Below are 21,442 nucleotides of genomic sequence, written 5' to 3'. Positions count from 1 at the left end.
TTAAAAAAAATGGAACTATAAAAACTGTATCTAAGAAACATGAAAAGAAACACTCAATCTCATCATTAAGCTTATTATCATTACAACTACCCAAGTCAAGTTTTACCTTAATCTTTGCTTCATCAGGTCCTTTTGTGGACTCTTGCACCTTGCTCCCCTGTTTCTCCCTTTGCCTGTAGGTCTTCATAACTCCACATAAAAATGCACTTTTGTTCTAGAACAGGCAAGTAATTCAATGAAAAAGAATCACCAGGAGTCACTGAAGGGTCAAATATATAATTAATTTATAACTTCAAAAGACCAGTATTTTAACAAAATATTTACTCATTTATTCACTCGAGTATTTGCTGGGTAGTTACTATGTGCCAGAAACTGGAGCAGACAGCAGTAAGATAGCCAAGACCTCGGGAGCTTACCTTCCATACTGGCAAAAGTCTTCCACTCGCAGATATTCAAATGCATCTAGCCTATATTTGCCAGGCATTCCAAAAACAATTCCTCCTACCTACATTATTTTCCTCCAAGATAATAAAAAGATCAGATAACCCAAAAATGTTTAAAATCTGAATAATTTAAATCCATAAAAACCTAGTAATAACAATCAGCAAACCGACTTCGATTTTAAGTTTTTAAAGTAACTTACTGCAAAAAGTAAGGTGAGATTTTACTTTACAGTTGTGTTTCTGAGAACTCTGCCGTAAGTGGGTTTTTTCTTTAAACTAATTTTTTTTAAACAGAAGCAGAGGCGATCACAAACAAAAATCCCTTGTCTTCAGGGAAAAAAGTAATGGCAAAGTAATATCAGATCATTAGCTGTTCAAAGGCATTTCTAGTAATAGCCTTACCTGAACATGTGATAAGTCACTTTCCTTGAACTGTTGTAGTACAGACAGAGCTCCTTCTTCATTAAATTCCCTGAGAGCATCAATTGCTCTTTCATCAAGATCGACATAAGCTACCAATCCTAAAAATTAAATTGAAAAGGAGTAATGTTATTGCAACAAAGGGGATAACCTAAACTGTGCTATCAACGCTTAACCAAGAATTGTTATATTCAGCACTATTACTAACAAACTAGGTTTTCATTTAATATGCATACAGGCAGCTATACAACTACTCTACAGAAACGTCAAGAGTACAAATTTGAAAGTAAAAGATAAAATGTCAAACATGAATTTCAAGCCCTATAAACATGAACTTCAATCCCCACATCCCACAAAAATCCTAGTCCCATTTCCCCTCCCCTCCTGAAAAACTGGAAGTTAAATCTGATGTACACAGTGTACTACAGATTAAGGATTAATATAACAAAATCTGATTTGTTAGAATGGTAAGCATACACTATATTCCCCAAGGATCAATCTTCAAATTATATGGACTGTTGTAGTTGTTGCTAACCACACAAGAGGTGGGAGAAAAAGAGAAACCATTTGTACTAAATAATTCTTTCCACTCTCCAAAAGGTATCAAAGGCTTTCCCTCCTTAGCACCAAAGAGAAAACGAAATGCATTTATCTGAGCATCCACTTTGCTGCAATCAGAATGTGGAAAGGCATAATTTTAAACTCTTCTACAAATGCAAGTGCAGCTTGATTAATCAATTCTGAAAGTCGTATTTTTAGGCATTTTTTTTTTGTTCTTCTGATGTGTCAAGCTGAGATTTAAAAGATGCTGTGGCATTCACAACACTGTCAATAATGACTTTTCTTCAAATGGCATTAAGAACTTTACTATGGACTTACAAGTAAACTATACAGAAAATATTTGCACTGCATTCTATTCATAATAGTATATTAACTGCACACAGAACATCTACTCAGTTTAAAATGTAATTTCTTAAGTCTGTTAAGTTTCTGTTGTATTTCTCTCTAAGGAATATATTTCAGAATTGATCCAATGTAAAATAGAAATATTTGGCAGATTAAAACCCCAATTCCATATGAACTAACATCAAAAGTGACTCCATTTTGATAAAGCCAAAAAGAACTTTATTCCGTACAATAAATATTTTTTTAAACTGTAATGCCATTTGTAAAGTTACTTTAAGAAAATGTTGCCATGATTTGTTTTAACAGCTCAAAATGAGCATCCCTAAATATTTGGAGTTTTCTTACTTCAAAATTCCATACCACCACCCAAAGCCACAACTCAGGACACCCATCAATCCATTCTGTCAATCCAACCCTACACCCAAACCATCAGCCTCTTATCAATAACAAAACACTCTACAAGAGAGCATCTCTGAGCAAATCACTGCCAATACTCTATGGCAGAATGTCACAGAAAGTTCCTGAGGACTGATTTTTCAAATGGAACCATCACCCAGGAGTCATTTTTAGAAAGTCATTTTAACGTCTAAAATTATCCTAAGCTTCTCAGATTTGAAAAAATTTAAGGACAAAAAAAAAAAGATATTTGTTACTACAGTACTTAAGACACATTTGTGAGACAATTCAATACTCTCTCCCAGAATCTGGATAGGCACACAAAACACAGAGGAAGAAAGTTTCCATCTATGGCCCCAAAGGGGGAGGACACATTTATTTATGAACAACACTCCCTAAGGGTAAATATTTCTCTCCCTCTTTAAAACTTCAAACCACTTACAACCAACCATATTAAGATATTCAAATTTGCTTAAGCACTTATCCATGGGACTTCGAGATTTTTTTTTAAAAAAGCAGCTGTTACAAACCGAACACTTCCAGATTACTGAGAGATGTGGATTTCTGTCTATTAGGAACTAGACAGGCCACAAGCTCTCAAGGAGTCTGACATTTATTATCGTTTCAGACAATACGGTCTAACCAGTCCTCTTATTATGCCACCTAATCAGACCTAAGCGGATTTAACAATCACTTTAAGAAGCTAAAAGTAGAAAAGTAAAAGCAAAATGATGACTGATTTAGAATTAAGAAAACAACGTAAAATTTGGTATGTGGAAACATACATTTTAATTGGTGGTAAATCTAAGACAAATTGATGTACTGTTCTGAAAACAACTAAGACTGCATATTCAACACTAAGAAGGCTTCAAAATAATGAAATAAGAATATCAAAGTCAAACCCAATATGCCCTCCATGAAGGGAAAGTAACAAACATTCAGCTCTACATAGATCAGAAACAGTATTATTTAACCTTAAAAAAAATCTATAAAATTCAAAGTGGTTTGCCCTCACTTTCATAACCAGTCAGAAACAAGAAATGCATATTATACCTGTCTGAAATATTTCATCAAGTCTTTCTGCCACCTTCTGTGGGAGGCCTGCCTCTATCAGTGTCTTGTAGTGTTCTGTGTGAGTTACACTGGAAGTATCCATTGGTTCTTCCTCTTCTTTTAACTGTACCGCATTACCATTCACCTGATTAGCCATTTTATTATGCTGCTGGAAAAAATTCAGGAGCTATATTACATTAAGCCAGAAATAACTAGTTTGTAGGACAATGCATGATTTATCTAAACTAATTTGTATACATGCTGCTAATAAACTCTATCAAAATAATATTATATGCCTTTTGTGATGTATCTGACCTAAATTTGCATCCTGTAAAACCATAGAAAATGTACATGGAAGCATTAGATCTTTAAGGAACTTCATGTACACAGGGTTAAAAAAAAAAAAAAAAAGCTTGAATTCACTGAAGGTAGAATTGCTGATTAACAAAAGCAGCTGTTGTGTCCTGACAAGCATATCAACAAATCACCACAAAATCCTAAAAAGCCCATCAGCTCTCAATTCTTATACAGTTTTTAAAAGTTTGATTTAGAAACAGAATGAACGCCCACAGACCACTCAGTCAAAGTTTAAGGACTTTCAAATTTTCCTAGTTCTGCTTCAAATCTAGGGTAGGTGTGAGATAAATGCTCTGCTGTCTCTAGTTCAACATGCTGGTGGTTTGGGTTTTCTCCGCCTCACTTAAAAACAAACAAACAAAAAAAACACACAACTTGACATTAATTTTTGCTCTAAAATTAATTCACTATTCCCATTCACAGATTTAAAAGAAAAAATGACCAAGTTTAAAAGCTAAATGATTGTTTTAAGTCCACGTAAAATAAAAAGTGAGCTATAATCGAGGTTGCTTCTTTAAAAAAAAAGTACATATTGAATTTTTCATATCAGTAAAATAAAGCTGCAAAAACATATTGAAGAATGGACAGCTAACTTTTTCCAAATAGTTTCAACAAACATTACCTAGTTAAGGTAAACTTAGGTCAGATGTCTCAGATCAACCTACCCAAATTATTTTGTATGTTCAACCTGTATACAATGCTGAAATGGACCAACTCCCTGAAGAGAGAGATTAGATTAAAAAGAAAAAAAAAAAAAAAAAAAACCCATACAAGGCCAGTCTCCATACTGCCTCAAAAGACAGAGAATTAAAGTACACTTGTCTGTGGTGAATGTGATGAAGATAATAAGCAGAATAAAGACACTGCAACAAATACTGAAATAGAGGACATGAAGGTGGATCTCAAGAAGAAGCCGACTTTTTTTGATGAGTCTCAAGGTACCTACTGAGCTATAAGGAAAATACAAGCTTCCTAAAAACACTAAAACTCGCAAGATAACCACACTTCCAGATTGCTTATAACCACTGTGCAAATGCACCAGGTGCAGTTTTCTGACCTAAAACAACTTTTCATTTCAAAGTCCACTGATACTTAGTTGAAGTTAATGAAGAAGGGAGGAAGATTGAGGGGAAGGAGGTAATAGAAGGGAGAGAGGAATATGCAGAAAGGGTTATTCTGAAAATAAGATAAACATCATGACTTCTTATGATTACAAAACATTAAGATTGATAGCCCACTACTGTCTATACAGACGCAGACTCTGGTTAAACTTTGGGTGGAGAAATGTTTCTCAAGGCAAGCCTCAAATTCTGATGAACTGGCAAAAACGAAAACATTCGAAACTGGCACACTTTTCATCAAGAAACTACTTACAGTGTAAGATGAATACGTTTACTGATTAACACAACCTACTTCTATAGAGATGTACCCTAAAGTCCAAAATCTCTTTGTGAACATATAGTTCTGCTTTCCCACGCTCCCCCACCCCCAAATACAACCGTAAGATCATCAGAAGTCAAAAGTTCTCAGTATCACAAGACCCTTACAGTATGGCACCTGGGAATACTATTAGTCACAGAAAGAAAGCAAATTTTTAACAGGAAAGTTCAATGAACACCTGCTAAGGTGGTATGTTTTGTTTTGTTTTTTAAAGTATGTGTAAAGCAAAAAGACAAGTTGTGTATTAAGCACAAGACAGAAATATTTGACTGCCATTTCATTGCAAAGGCTCTCCTACAAGTTGATTCTGAAATTGGGTTGAAATTGTCAAAAAGTTTGTAAACTTTTAACAACAGCCAGAAAAAAAAAAAAAAAAAAAAAAGGTAAAATAATTAGATTCCAGAAAATAAAACCTTTCAGATTTCAGATCAAGGAAAACCTCTCTCTTCAAGCCAAATACAATGTGCTCATTTAAAAAAAAAAAAATTTTTTTTTTTTTGAGAACGTTTAACTTTTGTGTCAATTGAACACAATGCCACAACAGCCAAACCATATTTCTGGATGCAGCAAATATCCTGTGACTGGAGTCATTTGATCTAAGCATTTTTGCAAAAAAAAAAAAAAAAAAAAAAAGACGTTTTAAATGAGATTTTTAAAGGGCTGCTGGGAGATTTTTTTTGGGGGGGGGGGAGTCGGCACTGGCCCCTCCCTGACTTCTTCTGAACACCTCTGTGCGAAATTCTTCGTATGAAGAGACGGGCTTTAAAAGAACCAACGAGATGGAGGGTAACGGTCATCTCTTGGGTCAGGAGCGTCAAGCCCTTATCCTACGACTGACTCCTGAGGCATAAACTCAGCCTGTCTCGAGGACAGCAGACATCTCACAGCTCAGTGTGAAAGGACTGAACCTTTCCAAGAACCCCTCGGCCTTAAGTTTCACGTTTTTGGCAACACGGTCAGAAGAAAAAGAATCGCCTCTCCAATGGAGTGCGCCTCTGACATTCTCGGAATCGGTGCATCTCAGGCGCCGCCTGAAGCCTAAGTTTCACGGCCTCTAATAGTCATTTTTTCCTTCAAATCTCGGCTCGCAGCATGCAGAGTGGGGGAGGGGAGGGAGGCTTCCCACACGAATCGGCCCTCGGGCTCCGGCTCGCACAAAAGTTTTCTGGCGGCTCAGGTAACCCCGGGGCGTGCATCCCGCCCTCTGCCCACCCCACCCCTCGGGCCCGTCCCGGTCGGCAGCACGTCCCCCTCGCGGCTAGGCCTGCGGGCACCACGGCGAAGCGGCTCCGGACGCGGAGCGGAGCAGCCCCGGGGCCGCGCGGGCTTCCGAGGCCGCCGGACGGGGCCGGCCGCGTGGAGCGGCGGGCGGAGGCGGGAAAAACGCGGCGGGCCCCGGCAGGCCGCGCGGAGGGCGCCCGGCGGGCCGGGCCGCGGGGGCCGGGGGCCGGCGGGGCGGGGGCAGGATGAGCAAGGGCGAGGAGGCGCCTCGGCGGGGCTGGGCCCTCCGCTGCGCGGCCGGACCAGGCCGAAGCCGCCCCCAGCCCATCCCCACCCCCACCCTGGGGCCTCGGAGCGAAAACGAAACTGGGGCCGAGGCGCCGAGCCCGGGCTGGGCCCCCGTCGGGTCGGATCGGGGCTCCCGGCCCCTCCCCCCACGGGCCGGCGCGAGACTCACCAGGGCAGAGCTGGGGCCGCCGGCCGGGCCCGTGAGAATCAGCGCGAGGCGCTTTGAAAACGACTAGAAATGGCGCGCGCGCCACCCCCTCCCCCCCTCATGGACAGAGACGCGATCCCGGCAGCACGCGGGGTTTCCCGGAACTGCTTCCAGGGACTCCGCGCGGCCGGGCAATCACGTCGCGCGGCGGCCTGAGGGGCGGCTCGGCCGCCCAATCGCAACGAGAACAAGGGGCTCACGCCGGACGACGGGGGAGCCAATCGCCGAAGCCGTCGGCTGAGCCAATGAGGGAGCTCAGCGCCGCCGGCTGGGGCGCCTCCGGGGCGGGGGCAGGAACACAAAGGGGTCTGTGGTGGAGCCCCGGGGAGAGGCGAGGCGGGGCGGCTGGGGCGCCGGGCCCTGAGGGGCCGGGGCTCCTCGCTTCTCGTCAGCCGCCGGGACGAGCCCGAGACGCTAGGCCCCACGCCGCGTGGCCGCCTCGGAGCCCCGCCCCCGCCGCCCGCCGCGGCCTCGCTGCGCCGCGGCCCTCCCGCCCCTCCGGCCCCTCCGCCGGCGCCGCGGCGTCCCTAATCCCCCCTAGCGCCGCCGCCGCCGCCGCCGATCCCCCCCGGCCACGCCCACCGCCACGCGGTCGGGCCTCCTCCTGGCGCGTCTGGTGGCTCCGCTTGGAACGCGACTTGAGGGTGGTGCGGCTGGCCGTCCGGCCGGAGAGTCTCCCGTGGAAGAGCCTCCCTGGGAGCGACCGGGCGCCTGTCCGTCCCCCCCGCCACCCCCGACTCCCTCCACACAGCGTGGGGGCCGCTCAGAACGGGAGGGAAAATCGCTAATGTGGGCACGACCCAGGAGCGCGGTGAACCCGCGGACGCCGGAGTGGGGAGCGTTTCCCCCACACGCTTTGCAGCTAATTTTTATGAAGAAGTGAGGCGGATTATGTGCGTCTGTGGAGCCGAAAGAGCGGCGCGGGGAGACGGGCCAAGTCCCAAAGGAGGCGGATTCCTGTTACTCCTAAGGCCCGTTTTCACTCTCCAGCCTTGCGGTTGGCTTGCTGCCGCCTCAGTCCGAACCTCCCTCCTCACGCAGCCTCCGCAGCTCGCTTCTGTGGAGCCAGTGCCTCCCTGGCCCTCGTAGGGGCTGGACAAGCTCGGGCAGCGGCCTGCGGGCTCTCCAGATTCACTGAAGTTTCCCAGAACCTATTAGCCCAAAATGACTTATTAAAAACCCACTATGGGGGGCCCTGAGTGGCACAGTTGGTCACCATCCAAAGACTCTTGGCTTTGGCTCAAGTGGTGATCTCCGCGTGGTGGGCTTGACACTCTCTCTCTCTCTCTCTCTCTCTCAAATCATACCTTTTCAAAAACAACCGATGTGCCCAGTACCGAGCAAATAACGTCTCGGTGGATTCAAGTTTTGTGTAACCGGTTGTGAAAGTTACACGACTGCTGGGATCTTTTGGAGAAGTAATATAAGATTCATACAAATCGAGGGACGGAGCACTGGAAGGGCATGGTAGACATGAGAGATCTCAAGGCTTAAACCTTGTTAGACTCTAGCTCAAGGGTTCTTAACTTTTTGTTTTTGTTGTTGTTATTTTTGTTTTTCTTTTTCTTCTTCTTTTTTTTTTTTTTTTAGTGCTATTTGCACCAGTGCGTACAGTCTGGTACGGGGTATGGATCTCTTCTAGATTTTTGTTTGTTTGTTTTTAAGATTTTCTTTATTTGAGAGAGCACATGAGCAGGGGGAGGGGCAGAGGCAGAGGGAGAAGCAGACGCCCCGCTGAGCAGGAAGCCTGCCGTGGGACTCTATCCCAGGACCTCAGGAAGCCAGACGCTAAACCGATTGAGCCACCCAGGTGCCCCCTTCTAGATTTTGAAATAAAATATATAGCATTGCAAAAGAAACCTTATATTGAAATACAATAGGAAATATATTTTAAGAACAGATTTCTGATACAAATTTTTTTAAAGATTTATTTATTTATTCATGAGAGACACACTGAGAGAGAGGCAGAGACATAGAGGGAGAAGCAGGGCTCCTCACAGGGAGCCTGATGTGGGACTCGATCCTGGATCCCAGGATCCTGACCTGAGCTGAAGGCAGGTGCCCAACCGCTGAGCCACGCAGGCGTCCCACAATTTTTTTTCTTTATTAAGACGTTAACTGTCAAGATCTTGCCGCAGAACAAGTAACTACTGAAATTTTAAAGCGGTGATGAGATGATATTCAAGATGTCCGTGATAACTATAATGTGATATGAAAATGCCTGTGAGCTCTACTGGTGACAGAGTGAAAGGTACTGCTAATTCTACTGTGATTCGTTGCTTGCATTCACAATGCGGGGAAATGCTAAGTTTCAGTTGGAAGTTAGTGAAAATGAAGATGCTATTTTGAGAGGCGCCTCAGTGACTCAGTCAGGTAAGTGTCTGACCTCAGCCTAGATCCTAATCTCCTGGTCCCGGGATCTAGCTCAGAAGGGAGTCTGCTTCTCCCTCTCCCTCTGCCCCCATCCTCCCACCCTGCTCATGCGTGCACATGAGCTTTCTCTTTCTCTCAAAGTCTTTTGAAAAAAATATTCGTATACTCCACCTTTTCAGACCAACTATCTTGATTTTTTTTTATTTTGGAAAATATAGTCATTGGAGCTTTACATTTAAAAAAATGTGTGAGAGAGAGAGAGATAATTTGATATTCCACAAATATCTATCTGTGCTCTCTGCAGACAAATCACCGTGTTAAAAGTAGGGAATTATAAAACGAATGAAACACAATCTCTGTGCTCCAAGAACTTACATTCAAGCTGACAAAGTGGGCCAGATACAGAAACATAATTTTAAAATGAACTGTTAGGGAGCACTCCAGCTACGTCCCTAATCTTTTGAGATTAGGTAACAGTGCAGCCAGGACATTTTACAACCCTTACCTGTCACAGACCAAACCTATAGTCTGAGCTGATAATTAGTAACATGCTTTTTCTTATTAAAACAATTACAGGGTACCAGGATATTCAAATTGAACCTTTGACTTTTATGACTTAAAACCTGAAGTTAACAGAATGTTTAAAATTATTAACCCTTCTTACTGGATCCTTAGATCAATCTAAATCATGTTTTTCTCTTTTATAACACTGAGTCTATCCTTCAGATTTTGAACACAATTGCATCAGTTAAGCCTCTTCAAAATGCCTTCACTTGCCACTAACAAGGACAAGCTATCCAAGGCACAGGTAGGGGAACGGAACAAAGAAGCATAGGAATAGAGAGAAAAATGGAAAACAAATACCATGTGTAGCATATTTTAGGAAGGACATCACTAACCAGTCCTTGCCAACATTAGGTGCCAAGGAGTCCTCTCCTCAGGTTTTTGGGTTTTTTTTTTTTAAGATTTTATTTATTTTTTCATGAGAGAAAGAGAGAGGCAGAGACACAAGCAGAGGGAGAAGCAGGTCCCTATAGAGAGCCCGATGCAGGGCTTGACCCCTGAACTCCAAGGTCACGACCTGAGCCAAAGGCAGATGCTCAACCACTGAGCTACCCTGAAGGGTGCCCCTTCACTCCTCAGCTTTACTTGAAAACTTCAAACTTCATTTTCTTTATCAAACTTATATTTAAGGTGATTTCCAAAACTGGTGCTTCAATCAAATTGACCAGAGCTGAAGTCTGTATTATACTTCCTAGGATTATGCTTCTTTATTTTTTTTTAAAGATTTTATTTATTCACGAGAGACAGAGAGATGCAGAGACATAGGCAGAGAGAGGAGCAGGCTCCATGCTGGGAGCCCGAAGTGGGACTTGATCCTGGGACTTGATCCTGGCTCTCCAGGATCACGCCCTGGGCCAAAGGCGGCGCTAAACTGCTGAACCACCAGGGCTGCCCAATTATGCTTCTTTTAGAAAAGTAATGTGCCAGGGGTGCCTGGGTGGTACAGTTGGTTAAGCATCTGACTCGTGATTTCAGCTCAGGTCATGATCTCAGGGTCGTGAGATTGAGCCCTGTTCTAAAATAAATAAATCAAGCTTTAAAAAAAGAGAGAGATGGGGCATCTGGGTGGCAAAGTGGTTGAGCATCTGCCTTTGGCTCAGGTTGTGATCCCAAGCTCTTGGGATCAAGTCCTCATCAGGCTCCCTATGGGGAGCCTTCTTCCTCTGCCTACATCTCTGCCTCTGTCTGTCTGTCTCTCATAAATAAATAAAATCCTAAAGAGAGAGAGGGATGAGGGAGAGAAATGTGCCATATGGCTGACTTGCAATAGCTTGCAGTCAATTTACCCCAAGACCTGCTTGCATGCCTCCTTTATCATTTTTGTAGCATTTTTTTTTCTTTTGAAGATTATCCTTGCACTGGCCCGTTGAATTCTTTTCTAATTCTCAAATTCATTGGAGCCACTATAAAATGGAAAGCTTATCTCCACTTCAGCAGCAAGACATTTGTTTTGTTTTTTAAGGTTTTATTTATTTATTCATGAGAGACAGAGAGAGAGGTGCAGAGACACAGGCAGAGGGACAAGCAGGCCCCATGCAGAGAGCCCGATGTGGGACTGGATCCCCAGTCTCCAGGATCACGCCCTGGGCTGAAGGCGGTGCTAAACCACTGAGCCACCGGGGTTGCCCCAGCAAGACATTTTATTTATTTATTTATTTTTCCAGCAAGACATTTTAAACAATAATCACTCCTACTGTGAGTTGAGCTCCTACCGTGTTTTGGGTATTTTAAATACACTACTGCTGATCTTTTTTTTTTTTTTTTTTTTTTTTTTAGCTTTTTAAAGATTTATTCATGACAGGCACACAAAGAGGCAGAGACACAGGAAGAGGGAGAAGCAGGCTCCGTACCACTCGATCCCAGGATCATGGGATCACGACTTGAGCTCAACCACTGAACCACTCAGGCATCCCATTACTGCTGATCCTTAAATGAAACCTTAAAGATAAATAATATTTTCCCACTTTATTGAGGAAACAAGTCTCAGAGAGGTTAAAACATTTGCTCAAAGCCACACAGCTGAAACCAAGACTGAAACAGCTCTGTGTGACTTCAAAGCTACTTCACCAAGCTACTTTTCAGTTAAAGTCTCATTATCAGGCAGCCTGGATACCTCAACGGTTTAGTGCTGCCTTTGGCCCAGGGCGCGATCCTGGAGTCCCGGGATCGAGTCTCGCATCGGGTTCCTGGCATGGAGCCTGCTTCTCCCTCCTCCTGTGTCTCTGCCTCTCTCTCTATGTCTATCATAAATAAATAAATAAATAAATAAATAATAAATAAATAAATAAATAAATAAATAAATAAACAAATCTTTAAAAAAATAAAATAAATAAAAAATAATAAATTCTCAGCATCAACAGTTTCTTTGCTTGTAGGGTACATATTTTTACCCGTCGAAAAATCATCAGTGTCGGGACGCCTGGGTAACTCAGTGATTGAGGATCTGCCTTTGGCTCAGTCATGGTCCTGGGGTCCTGGGATCCAGTCCTGGACTGAGCTCCCCAAAGGGAGCCTGCTTCTCCCTCTGCCTATGTCTCTGCCTCTCTCTGTGTCTCTCATGAATAAATAAATAAAATCTTAAAAAAATCATTAGTGTCAATCTGATAAGTTAGAAGATACTATTTAGAGTCCCAAGCAAACTATGGAATAAGATAATGACGTTTTCTATGGTTTGCACATCGGCTTCACGATGCAATTGGAACTTGTTCTGAAAAATGACAGTATCTAAGAACACAACTGTGGCCTCACAAGTCTCAACATTGGGAAGCAACAGTCCTTTGAGTAGGTTTATTAGAAAAGAAAATGACCCATGTAGGACGCCTAGGTGACTCAGCAGTTGAGCTTCTGCCTTTGGCTCAAGACATGATTCCAGGATCTGGGATCGAGTCCTGCATCGGGCTCTCTGCCAGGGGCCTGCTTCTCCCTCTGTCTCTCTGTGTCTCTCATGAATAAATAAATAAAATCTTAAAAAAAGGAAAATGACCCATAAAGATCATACCTATATGGACTTCATACTACTAGTGAACATTTGTTAAACACTTACCAGGTTACCTCTTTTAAATTCTGGCAGTATGTGAGGCAAGTATCAAAATGTATCCTCTCCCTTTTGCAGATGAAGAAACTAAGGCCCAAGCTAGAGTGGAGACTCAAACTCTAGTGTAACTCCAAATTCTAGTCCGTCTGTCTTCTTTTCTTTTTTTGAGTGGAACCACTTGTGGCTTGAGTTCAGGACCCTGAGATCAAGACCTGAGCTGAGACCAAAAGTCAGCTGCTTAACTGGCCACCTAGGCGCCCCCAAATTCTAGTCTCTTAATCGTTATGCTACACAATCAGAAGAGGCGCATCAAAACCAATTAAGTTAAACCTCCCTCTTTGGCAGCCCCGGTGGCTCAGCGCTTTAGCGCCGCCTTCCACCCAGGGCGTGATCCTGGAGACCTGGGATTGAGACCCACCTCGGGCTCCCTGCATGGAGCCTGCTTCTCCCTCTGCCTGTCTCTCTCTCTCTCTCTCTCTCTCTCTCTGTCTCTAATAAATAAATAAAAATTAAAAAAAGAAAAACACTTAAAAAATAAACCTCCCTCTTTTTAAGCCTTCATATTCTCAAACCTTATGTTGGAAGTCTCTGATTTTGAAGTTCTTTTTGTCCTTATTGCTTTTTGTTTTGTTTTGTTTTCTTGTGTTCTCTCGTCCCCTTGGGTTCTGTTGAGGGAATATGGAAAAACTGAAAAAAGTGAGCTCTCCTTTCAGTCCCCCAATCAAACTCCAGAAAGCAAGAATCGATTTTCAAGTTTACTTAGGATTATTAGATCCAACTTAAAAGCAATGAATGCTTGGTCTCCTGGAAGAATTTAAGAGACTCAGGAATGAGATTCCCCAGCAACTCCCCACCAGGAACTTCATGCATCTACCCATTGACACTGAACTCTGCAGCCTTATAAAGAGAGAAGCACAGGCGGCAGCAGCACCTGCCACCCAAATTCCAAAATCAAGTGCTAGGATATTGCTGGACATAACATTTGGTCCATTGAGTTCTAATTATTTTAAGTCTTCCCTATAGGCAGACATAAGAGCTCTATCTGAAAATCTTTTATGAAAGTGTTACTATAAACTTTTAACCCAAATCCAGGAGAATTCAAAGAATTCTAAGAATTATTACACATATTCAAATATACAAGTTAAATACACTGTTACCCAAATCAGATTTAACAGGGATTATGAGTCCTGCTCCTTCAGGATAACTTATGTCTTGCTTTTAAAATCTAATAAAAGAGTAAGAATTGATTATAAATAGATTATGTATATATAACTAAATTTTCATTACCCTTAAGTTGATATATCCATTAGAAGGGGCAAGTTCTATCATCAAGAATAACAAGACTAATTCCTTGTACTCACATAGAGGTTTTCCATTTAAAAAGTTTCAAATACAGTATTTCACTAGATATCTTTGCTGTCTGGACATCTTGAAATGTGCCCCATCCTTGGCCTTGTGCTTTCCTCTCCTGATTTTCTGGGTTCTGTAATACTTCCTAGGTCCTCTCCTCCGCCCATCATTATCTACTGGTGTTCCCCGGATTTCATCCTTGAGACTGTTCTCACACTTTATGAAGGCCACCCATTCACATGCATGGTTTACACATCTCCGTGCTAGCTATTCCCATGGCTTTATCTACAGCCCTGCTTTTAATCCTGAGCTCTAGACTCATACTTTCAACTATGTGCTAGGCATATGAATATATGTTTGGATGTAATGGGTTCTTTGAACTCGACACCTAGTTTCTAAAGATGGTTTTTATCTCCCACCTTTTGCTCCTTTCCTCAATGAGCTCCACCCCTACCAACCTGGTGGTTGTTCCTCAAGCATGCCATGCACTGCCTCACCACCTTATATTTCTTCTTCAGTAAATTAAGTATTAAGAACATTTTCCCCAGATATCCTGATGGCTCATTCCAGGTTCTAGCCTAATGTCATCTTCTTATTTTTTAGATTTATTTATTTATTTGTTTGTTTGTTTGTTTATTTATTTATTTATTTTAGACACAGGGAGAGAGAGAGAGGCAGAGACACAGGAAGAGGGAGAAGCAGGCTCCATGCAGGGAGTCAGACACGGGACTCGATCCCGGGACTCCAGGATCGCACCCTGGGCCAAAGGCAGGCGCTAAACTGCTGAGCCACCCAGGGATCCCTAAAATAGATTTTATTTTTTTATTCATGAGAGACACAGAGGCAGAGACATAGAGGGAGAAGCAGGCTCCCCGCATGGAGGCCAATGCAGGACTCAATCCCTGGACCAGGATCATGCCCTGAGCCAAAGGTGGACACTCAACCACTGAGCCACCAAGGCATCCCCTTAATGTCATCTTTTTAGAGGGGCTTTCCTGGAGAAAAAATGAGTGGGAAATATCAGAAAGGGAGACAGAACATGAGAGACTCCTAACTCTGGAAAACAAACTAGGGGTGGGGGAAGGGGAGGTGGGCGGGGGGTGGGGGCGACTGGGTGACGGGCACTGAGGGGGGCACTTGATGGGATGAGCACTGGGTGTTATTATATATGATGGCAAATTGAACACCAATAAAAAATAAATTTACAAAAAAATATAGAGGGGCTTTCCTTGACTACTCTAAAATAGCAGTCCCCTTCACTCTCCTTTCCTTGTTTGTGTTATCTCCTGATGTTATGAATGTCGTTGTGTCTTGCCCATTTCTTACACCAGTATATAAGTTCTACAAGGGCAGAGTCTTCATCTCATTCAGTCTTATGCCAAGTACATAAATTGGCACTCAACAAAGTTTTGTTAGATGACTTATAATCTTGATACCCATCCCAGGCTCCTTCTCTTTTGTATGTTCTGGCTCCATTCATAGTATACTCATCCATACAACAAATCATTTACCTTAGAAATCTGGATGTCATAGGTTCTGATTCCTTCTCACAAGTCACTCATGTAAATTTTTATTTTAAGTAAGCTCTATAACCAATGTGGGGCATGAACTCACAACCCCAAGATCAAGAATTGCACACTCTACCGACTGAGCCAGCTGAGTACCCCCCAATTTTAAAAAAACTTTTAGTCATCTCTGCACCCAATGTGGGACTCAAACTCATGACCCTGAGATCAAGAGTCATATGTTCTTTCTACTTAGCCAGCTAGGTGTCCTGGAAATTTTTGATAGCTTACCTGGAACCAGGACTGGAAAAGAGTACAGAGACCTGCTCCCTCTTTTCCCATTCTATCTCTGTCCCATTCTAGGAGTGCTCTAGTGTCCACCTGTGTGAGGCTACCCAACCTGCAAGTATAAATTTAGTCTATCCTCCAAACCTAGGCCTAGGGATACACACATGCAGGTTGATTTGCCCTCAAGAAACAACCTAGGGAAGAATCTTGGAAATGGGCTGTTTGGGCAAAGAATTCCAAGGCCCTAGATACTTGGAGTTTGTGATCTAGACTGGGAGGGGGGAGGTATGAGCTTCAGATGGGCATGTCCCCTTAGTCCCATGAGGAAAGGTGCAACTGGAGGAGAGCCACATTAGGCCCTTTACAGAGCAGGGCTCAGAGTGTGGCCCTGTTGCCCTAATCTAATGGCAGTACTACTTAGGCTAAAACCCAAATTCCACTAGAATGGATGTAACTAAGCAAGAATGAAGGGCACGTGGGTGGCTCAGTGATTGAATGTCTGCCTTTGACTCGGGTTATGATCCTGGGGTCCTGGAATGGAGTCTTGCATTGGGCTTCCTACAGGGAGCCTGCCTCTCCCTCTTCCTATGTCTCTGCCTCTCTCTGTCTCATGAATAAATAAACAAAACAAAACAAAACAAAACAAAACAAACAAACAAACAAGAATGAAGTCCAGAAAACATGCTTCTTTCTTTTGCTAAAAACCAAAGTTTTGGGCAGCCCAGGTGGCTCAGCAGTTTAGCGCCGCCTTCAGTCCAGGGCGTGATCCCGGAGATACAGGATCAAGTCCCACGTCAGGCTCCCTGCATGGAGCCTGCTTCTCCCTCTGCCTGTGTCTCTGCCTCTCTCTCTCTGTGTCTCTATGAATAAATAAATAAAATCTTAAAAAAATAAAAATAAAAACCAAAGTTTTTTTTTTTTACATTTTTTTTATTTATTTATGATAGTTACAGAGAGAGAGAGAGAGGCAGAGACACAGGCAGAGGGAGAAGCAGGCTCCATGCACCGGGAGCCCGATGTGGGATTCGATCCCGGGTCTCCAGGATCGCGCCCTGGGCCAAAGGCAGGCGCCAAACCGCTGCGCCACCCAGGGATCCCTAAAAACCAAAGTTTTAAGGGCTATGATTCAAGAGCTATCAATGTGGAAATCTAGAGAAGGAAATCTTGGATTAAAAACCTATCAAAAAACTGAATATCAAAATTTAAACCTGGTTCTTTGAAAGACACTATTAAGAGAATGAAAAGACAAGCCAAAGACTGGGAGAAATATTTGCAAAGCATATGTCTGATAAAGGACTTGTATCCAAAACATTTAAGAATTCTCAAAACTGGGATCCCTGGGTGGTGCAGCGGTTTAGGCGCCTGCCTTTGGCCCAGGGCGTGATCCTCGAGACCCGGGATCGAATCCCATGTCGGGCTCCCGGTGCATGGAGCCTGCTTCTCCCTCTGCCTGTGTCTCTGCCTCTCTCTCTCTCTCTCTCTCTCTCTCTCTCTCTGTGTGTGTGTGTGTGACTATCATAAATAAATAAAAAATTTAAAAAAGAATTCTCAAAACTCAATAAAAACAAATGTTCCAAAAAACTTCCATTAGATCCTCAAAGGAATCTGGATTCTTCCTGTAAAAGATTAGCCACCATTGGTTTATGTGCTCTGCTTGGAGAATTCAGAGGTTGACCAAATATCAAACTTAGAACAGGGAGCTTAAAATCCTGCTCATGCTCTCCCTTTATTAACAGCCTGCCATACAACACAACTCCAAAGTTGCCATAGTCTTCTGAGATAACCCTCCAAAGATGACAATGTTTCATTAAACACAGGAACCATTAGGGGTGAGTGTCTTTATGATCCAAGCTTTATATGGGGGAAGGGAGAGGTGACTTAAATGGGTCATATCACTTCAGGGAGACTTCTTCCTCTTGCAATAAGGCCCCACCAGGTATGCAATGACAGAATCTTTACAATTCTTGTGTGAGTAGCTTGTGTGATGACAAATAAGAACTAAAGCCACCGGCCTTGCTGAGGGGAATGGAGTTTATACATATTTTCTCATTTATTCAACAAATATCTGTTGCCTGCCTACTATACACCTGAAGTCAAACATTTGCTAGCAGCTGATGATACAATGGTGAGCAAGACACAAGGACTTCTTCAAGGGTACCAAAGTCTAATGGAGGATATGAGAGTAAACAGGCAATTATGAAACAGGGATAAAGGGCTTTGATTGGGATAAACCCATGGAATATTGAAAAGAAACATCTGATCCAGTCTTGTGGGATCAAGAAAGGGTTCCTAGAACAAGTGAGATATGAGGCCTGAAGGATGAGGAGGAGTTGACCAGAAGAGTGGAGAGAAAGAGATGCAGCTTGGAGAGTGTAGATAGTGCAGAGAACTGAAAATGAGCACAGTGGAGGGCAGGCAGAGGCCAGAGCAAGGATGACCTCCTCAAAAATCACACCAAAGGAGTTTCACCATATGCAGCTGGCAATGGGAAGCATGAGAAGGTTTTACACAGAACAGTGGCAAGAAAAGGATTTGTCCCTCAGAAAGATCTAGCTCCAGCAAAGCAGAATAGACTGAAGGGGGTAGAAAATAGAAGAGAGCATCTGTCTTGGGCTCAGGGTGTGATCCTGGGGTCGCACATTGGGCTCCCTGTGGGGGGCCTGCTTCTCCCTCTGCCTGTGTCTCTGCCTCACTGTGTCTCTCATAATAAATAAATAAATAAATAAATAAATAAATAAACAAACAAACAAACAAACAAAATCTTAAAGAAGAAAATAGAAGAGAGACCTGGGGCGCCTGGGTGGCTCAGTCATTTCAACATCTGACTCTTGATCTTGGCTCAGGTCATTATCTCAGGGTTGTGAGATTGAGACCCACTTCAGGCTCTGAGCTGGGCAAGGAGCCTGCTTGATTCTCTCTTTCCCTCTCTTAAAATGAAAAGAGACTCATTAGGAGATGGTTTCAGTAAGCAAGATGTGGGGTGCCTTGGCTGGCTTAGTCAGAAGAGCCTGCAACTCTTGATCTTGTGGTTCTAGTTTGAGTCCTACGTTGGGTGTAAAGATTACTTAAAAATAAAATCTTTAGGGATCCCTGGGTGGCTCAGCAGGTTTAGCGCCTGCCTTCAGCCCAGGGCCTGATCCTGGAGACCCGGGATCGAGTCCCACATTGGGCTCCCTGCATGGAGCCTGCTTCTCCCTCTGTGTCTCTGCCTCTCTCTTGGTGTGTCTCTTATGAATAAATTAAATCTTAAAAAAATAATAAAATCTTTAGGGATAGCTGGGTGGCTCAATTGGTTAAGCAGCCAACTTGATTTCAGCTCAGGTCATGATTTGAGTCCTGGGATCAAGCCCCACATTGTGCTCTCTGCTTCAGGATTCTCTCTCCCTCTGCCCCATCCCGTGCTAGCTTGCTCTCTCTCTCTCTCTCTCTCTCTCTTAAAAGGATCTTTAGGGCAGCCCGGGTGGCTCAGCGGTTTAGCGTCACCTTCAGCCCAGGTGTGATCCTGGAGACCCGGGATCGAGTTCCATGTCAGGCTCCCTGCATGGAGCCGGCTTCTCCCTCTGCCTGTGTCTCTGCCTCTCTCTCGTTCTGTGTGTCTCTCATGAATAAATAAATAAAATCTTTAAAAAAAAGAATCTTTAAAAAAATATTTTTAAAAAGTATTTACAACTATGTGATGGAGCTAGAGTGAGTATATTAATGCTAAGTGAAATAAGTCAGAGAAAGACAAATACCGGTGTAATCCCACTCACATGTGGAATTTAAGAAAGGAAACAGTTGAACATATGCAAAGAGATAAAAGGAAAAAAGGAGACAGAGAAACAAGCCAAAAGAGACCCTTAACAATAGAAAACATACTGAGGTTTGATGGAGGGAGGTGGGTGGGGGATGAGTTAAATGGGTGATGGGTATTAAGGAAGGTACTTGTGATGAGCACTGGGTGTTGTATGTAAGTGATGAATCACGGAATTCTACTCCAAAAACCAATATTGCATTATATGTTAATTAGGTAAAATTAAAAAGAAAAAAACGTAAGCAAGATGTGGCCTGGTGATGATCTGAAGAACTGTAGAGCCCATTATGTCACTTATTTCTTTGCCACTTCTATGAGATAGGTATCATCACCCCCATTTTATGGATGGGAAATCCAAGAAACAGGAAAAAATAACTTACTTGTCCAAGGCTGCACAGTAAGTGGTGAGAGAGCAAGGAGAGAGAGCAAGGTTGGACAAGACTGAATGACTATGCCACTAATATTTATTGGTTTGGGGAAGGTGCCAAAAGGAACCAGGAGCTGTGGAGTATGATATGCAAGTTTCTAGCTTGGATAACCAGGCAATGGCTGAGTTAAGAAATACAGGAGGAGCACCTGGGTGGTTCAGTGGGTTAAGTGTCCTACTCCTGGTATCAGCTCAAGTTGTGATTTTATGGATCCTGAGGTCAAGCACTGCATTGGGCTTTTTGCTCAGTGGGGAATCTACTTGAAGAGTTCCTCCCTCTCTCTCTTCCTCTCCCTCCCTCTCCTGTGTAGGTCTTCTCTTTCTAAAATGGATTAAATAAATACATATGTACATACACACATACGTACGTACATACATACAGGAGAAACAGCTGGGGGTGGTGGTTGGAGAAAGTGGTAAGGTCAGTTTGGGGTTTGATTTTATGTTGCCTGGGTAATTTCCAAATGGAGGTGTCTACAAAGCAGCTGGGTGTAGAGGCTGCTGTGAAACTCAACGTGAGATTTTGAGTTCATTAGCAGGGATCTCTCTCAGATGGAAAAACAAAACCACCTTTGGAAAAACTGAAAATGATACAAACTTTGAACCAGAAGCATTTAGGAAAAGATATAAAAATGGAATTAGGGATCCCTGGGTGGCGCAGCGGTTTAGCGCCTGCCTTTGGCCCAGGGCGCGATCCTGGAGACCGGGGATCGAATCCCACGTCAGGCTCCCGGTGCATGGAGCCTGCTTCTCCCTCTGCCTATGTCTCTGCCTCTCTCTCCTCTCTCTGTGACTATCATAAATAAATAAATAAAAATAAAAATGGAATTAACTATGAAACGATTCTAGGTTACAAGGTAATTTTCATCTATTAGTTTCACTCCTCGGTTGTTTTTCACCAACAACCTTTTTACCTTGAAGTCTCCCATAGACGGCGATAGCCCAAACTACCAGAGATGGGTATCTAACCAATGCTTGAAAAGTCCATTTCTCCCAGGGAATGGTAACTCCTTTTCAAACACCAAACTTTTGAAACAGTAGGGAACCATTTAACAAATTATCACTTCAGTGTATTCATCAGTGTCCTAGAGGTCTGGAAGCAAAGCCCTAATCTAGCCTCTTAGAGAACAGCTCACACAAAAGGAACTCTGATCCATTATAATAATGGTGAAGTATTAGCATATCAAATACCCTTAAAGCGGTGGCTCCAGGTGCGCCCACATTTTCCTTTAACTTTTCCTCCCAGAAATAAAAGTTATTGAATGTGTAGAAAGGAAAAATAGAATAAAAAAATGTTTTGATAAAATCTCTTTTCCAAGTCTTGGCTATAGGGTTACAATTTTTTCTTCCATATTTGTATTTTTCCCCCCAATTTA

The 21,442-nt window shown here is 43.1% G+C and overlaps 1 protein-coding gene across 5 annotated transcripts in view; it reads right to left on the bottom strand.

Moving 5' to 3' along the window:
- Positions 1 to 6,850, bottom strand: part of HNRNPR (heterogeneous nuclear ribonucleoprotein R) — a 35,199-nt gene extending 28,349 nt beyond the window's left edge. For 2 of the 5 annotated variants that reach the window (XM_038531640.1, XM_038531642.1), the window contains exons 1-4: positions 6,694 to 6,849; positions 3,219 to 3,387; positions 846 to 964; positions 107 to 214 (exon numbers count right to left, since the gene is read on the bottom strand). In XM_038531640.1, the coding sequence (XP_038387568.1) occupies positions 107 to 214; positions 846 to 964; positions 3,219 to 3,375 (384 nt within the window). In that variant the 5' untranslated portion in view covers positions 3,376 to 3,387; positions 6,694 to 6,849. Of the gene's footprint in view, positions 1 to 106; positions 215 to 845; positions 965 to 3,218; positions 3,388 to 6,693 lie in introns of all 5 variants that reach the window. The other 3 variants (XM_038531641.1, XM_038531643.1, XM_038531644.1) reach the window with 3 other exon arrangements.
- Between the last annotated feature and the right edge of the window lie 14,592 nt (positions 6,851 to 21,442).

The sequence above is a fragment of the Canis lupus genome, chromosome 2 (genome assembly GCF_011100685.1).
Source record: "Canis lupus familiaris isolate Mischka breed German Shepherd chromosome 2, alternate assembly UU_Cfam_GSD_1.0, whole genome shotgun sequence".
Lineage (NCBI taxonomy): Eukaryota > Metazoa > Chordata > Mammalia > Carnivora > Canidae > Canis > Canis lupus.
Note: the sequence above shows the minus strand (reverse complement) of the source record. Positions and strands in the feature narration are given on the sequence as shown.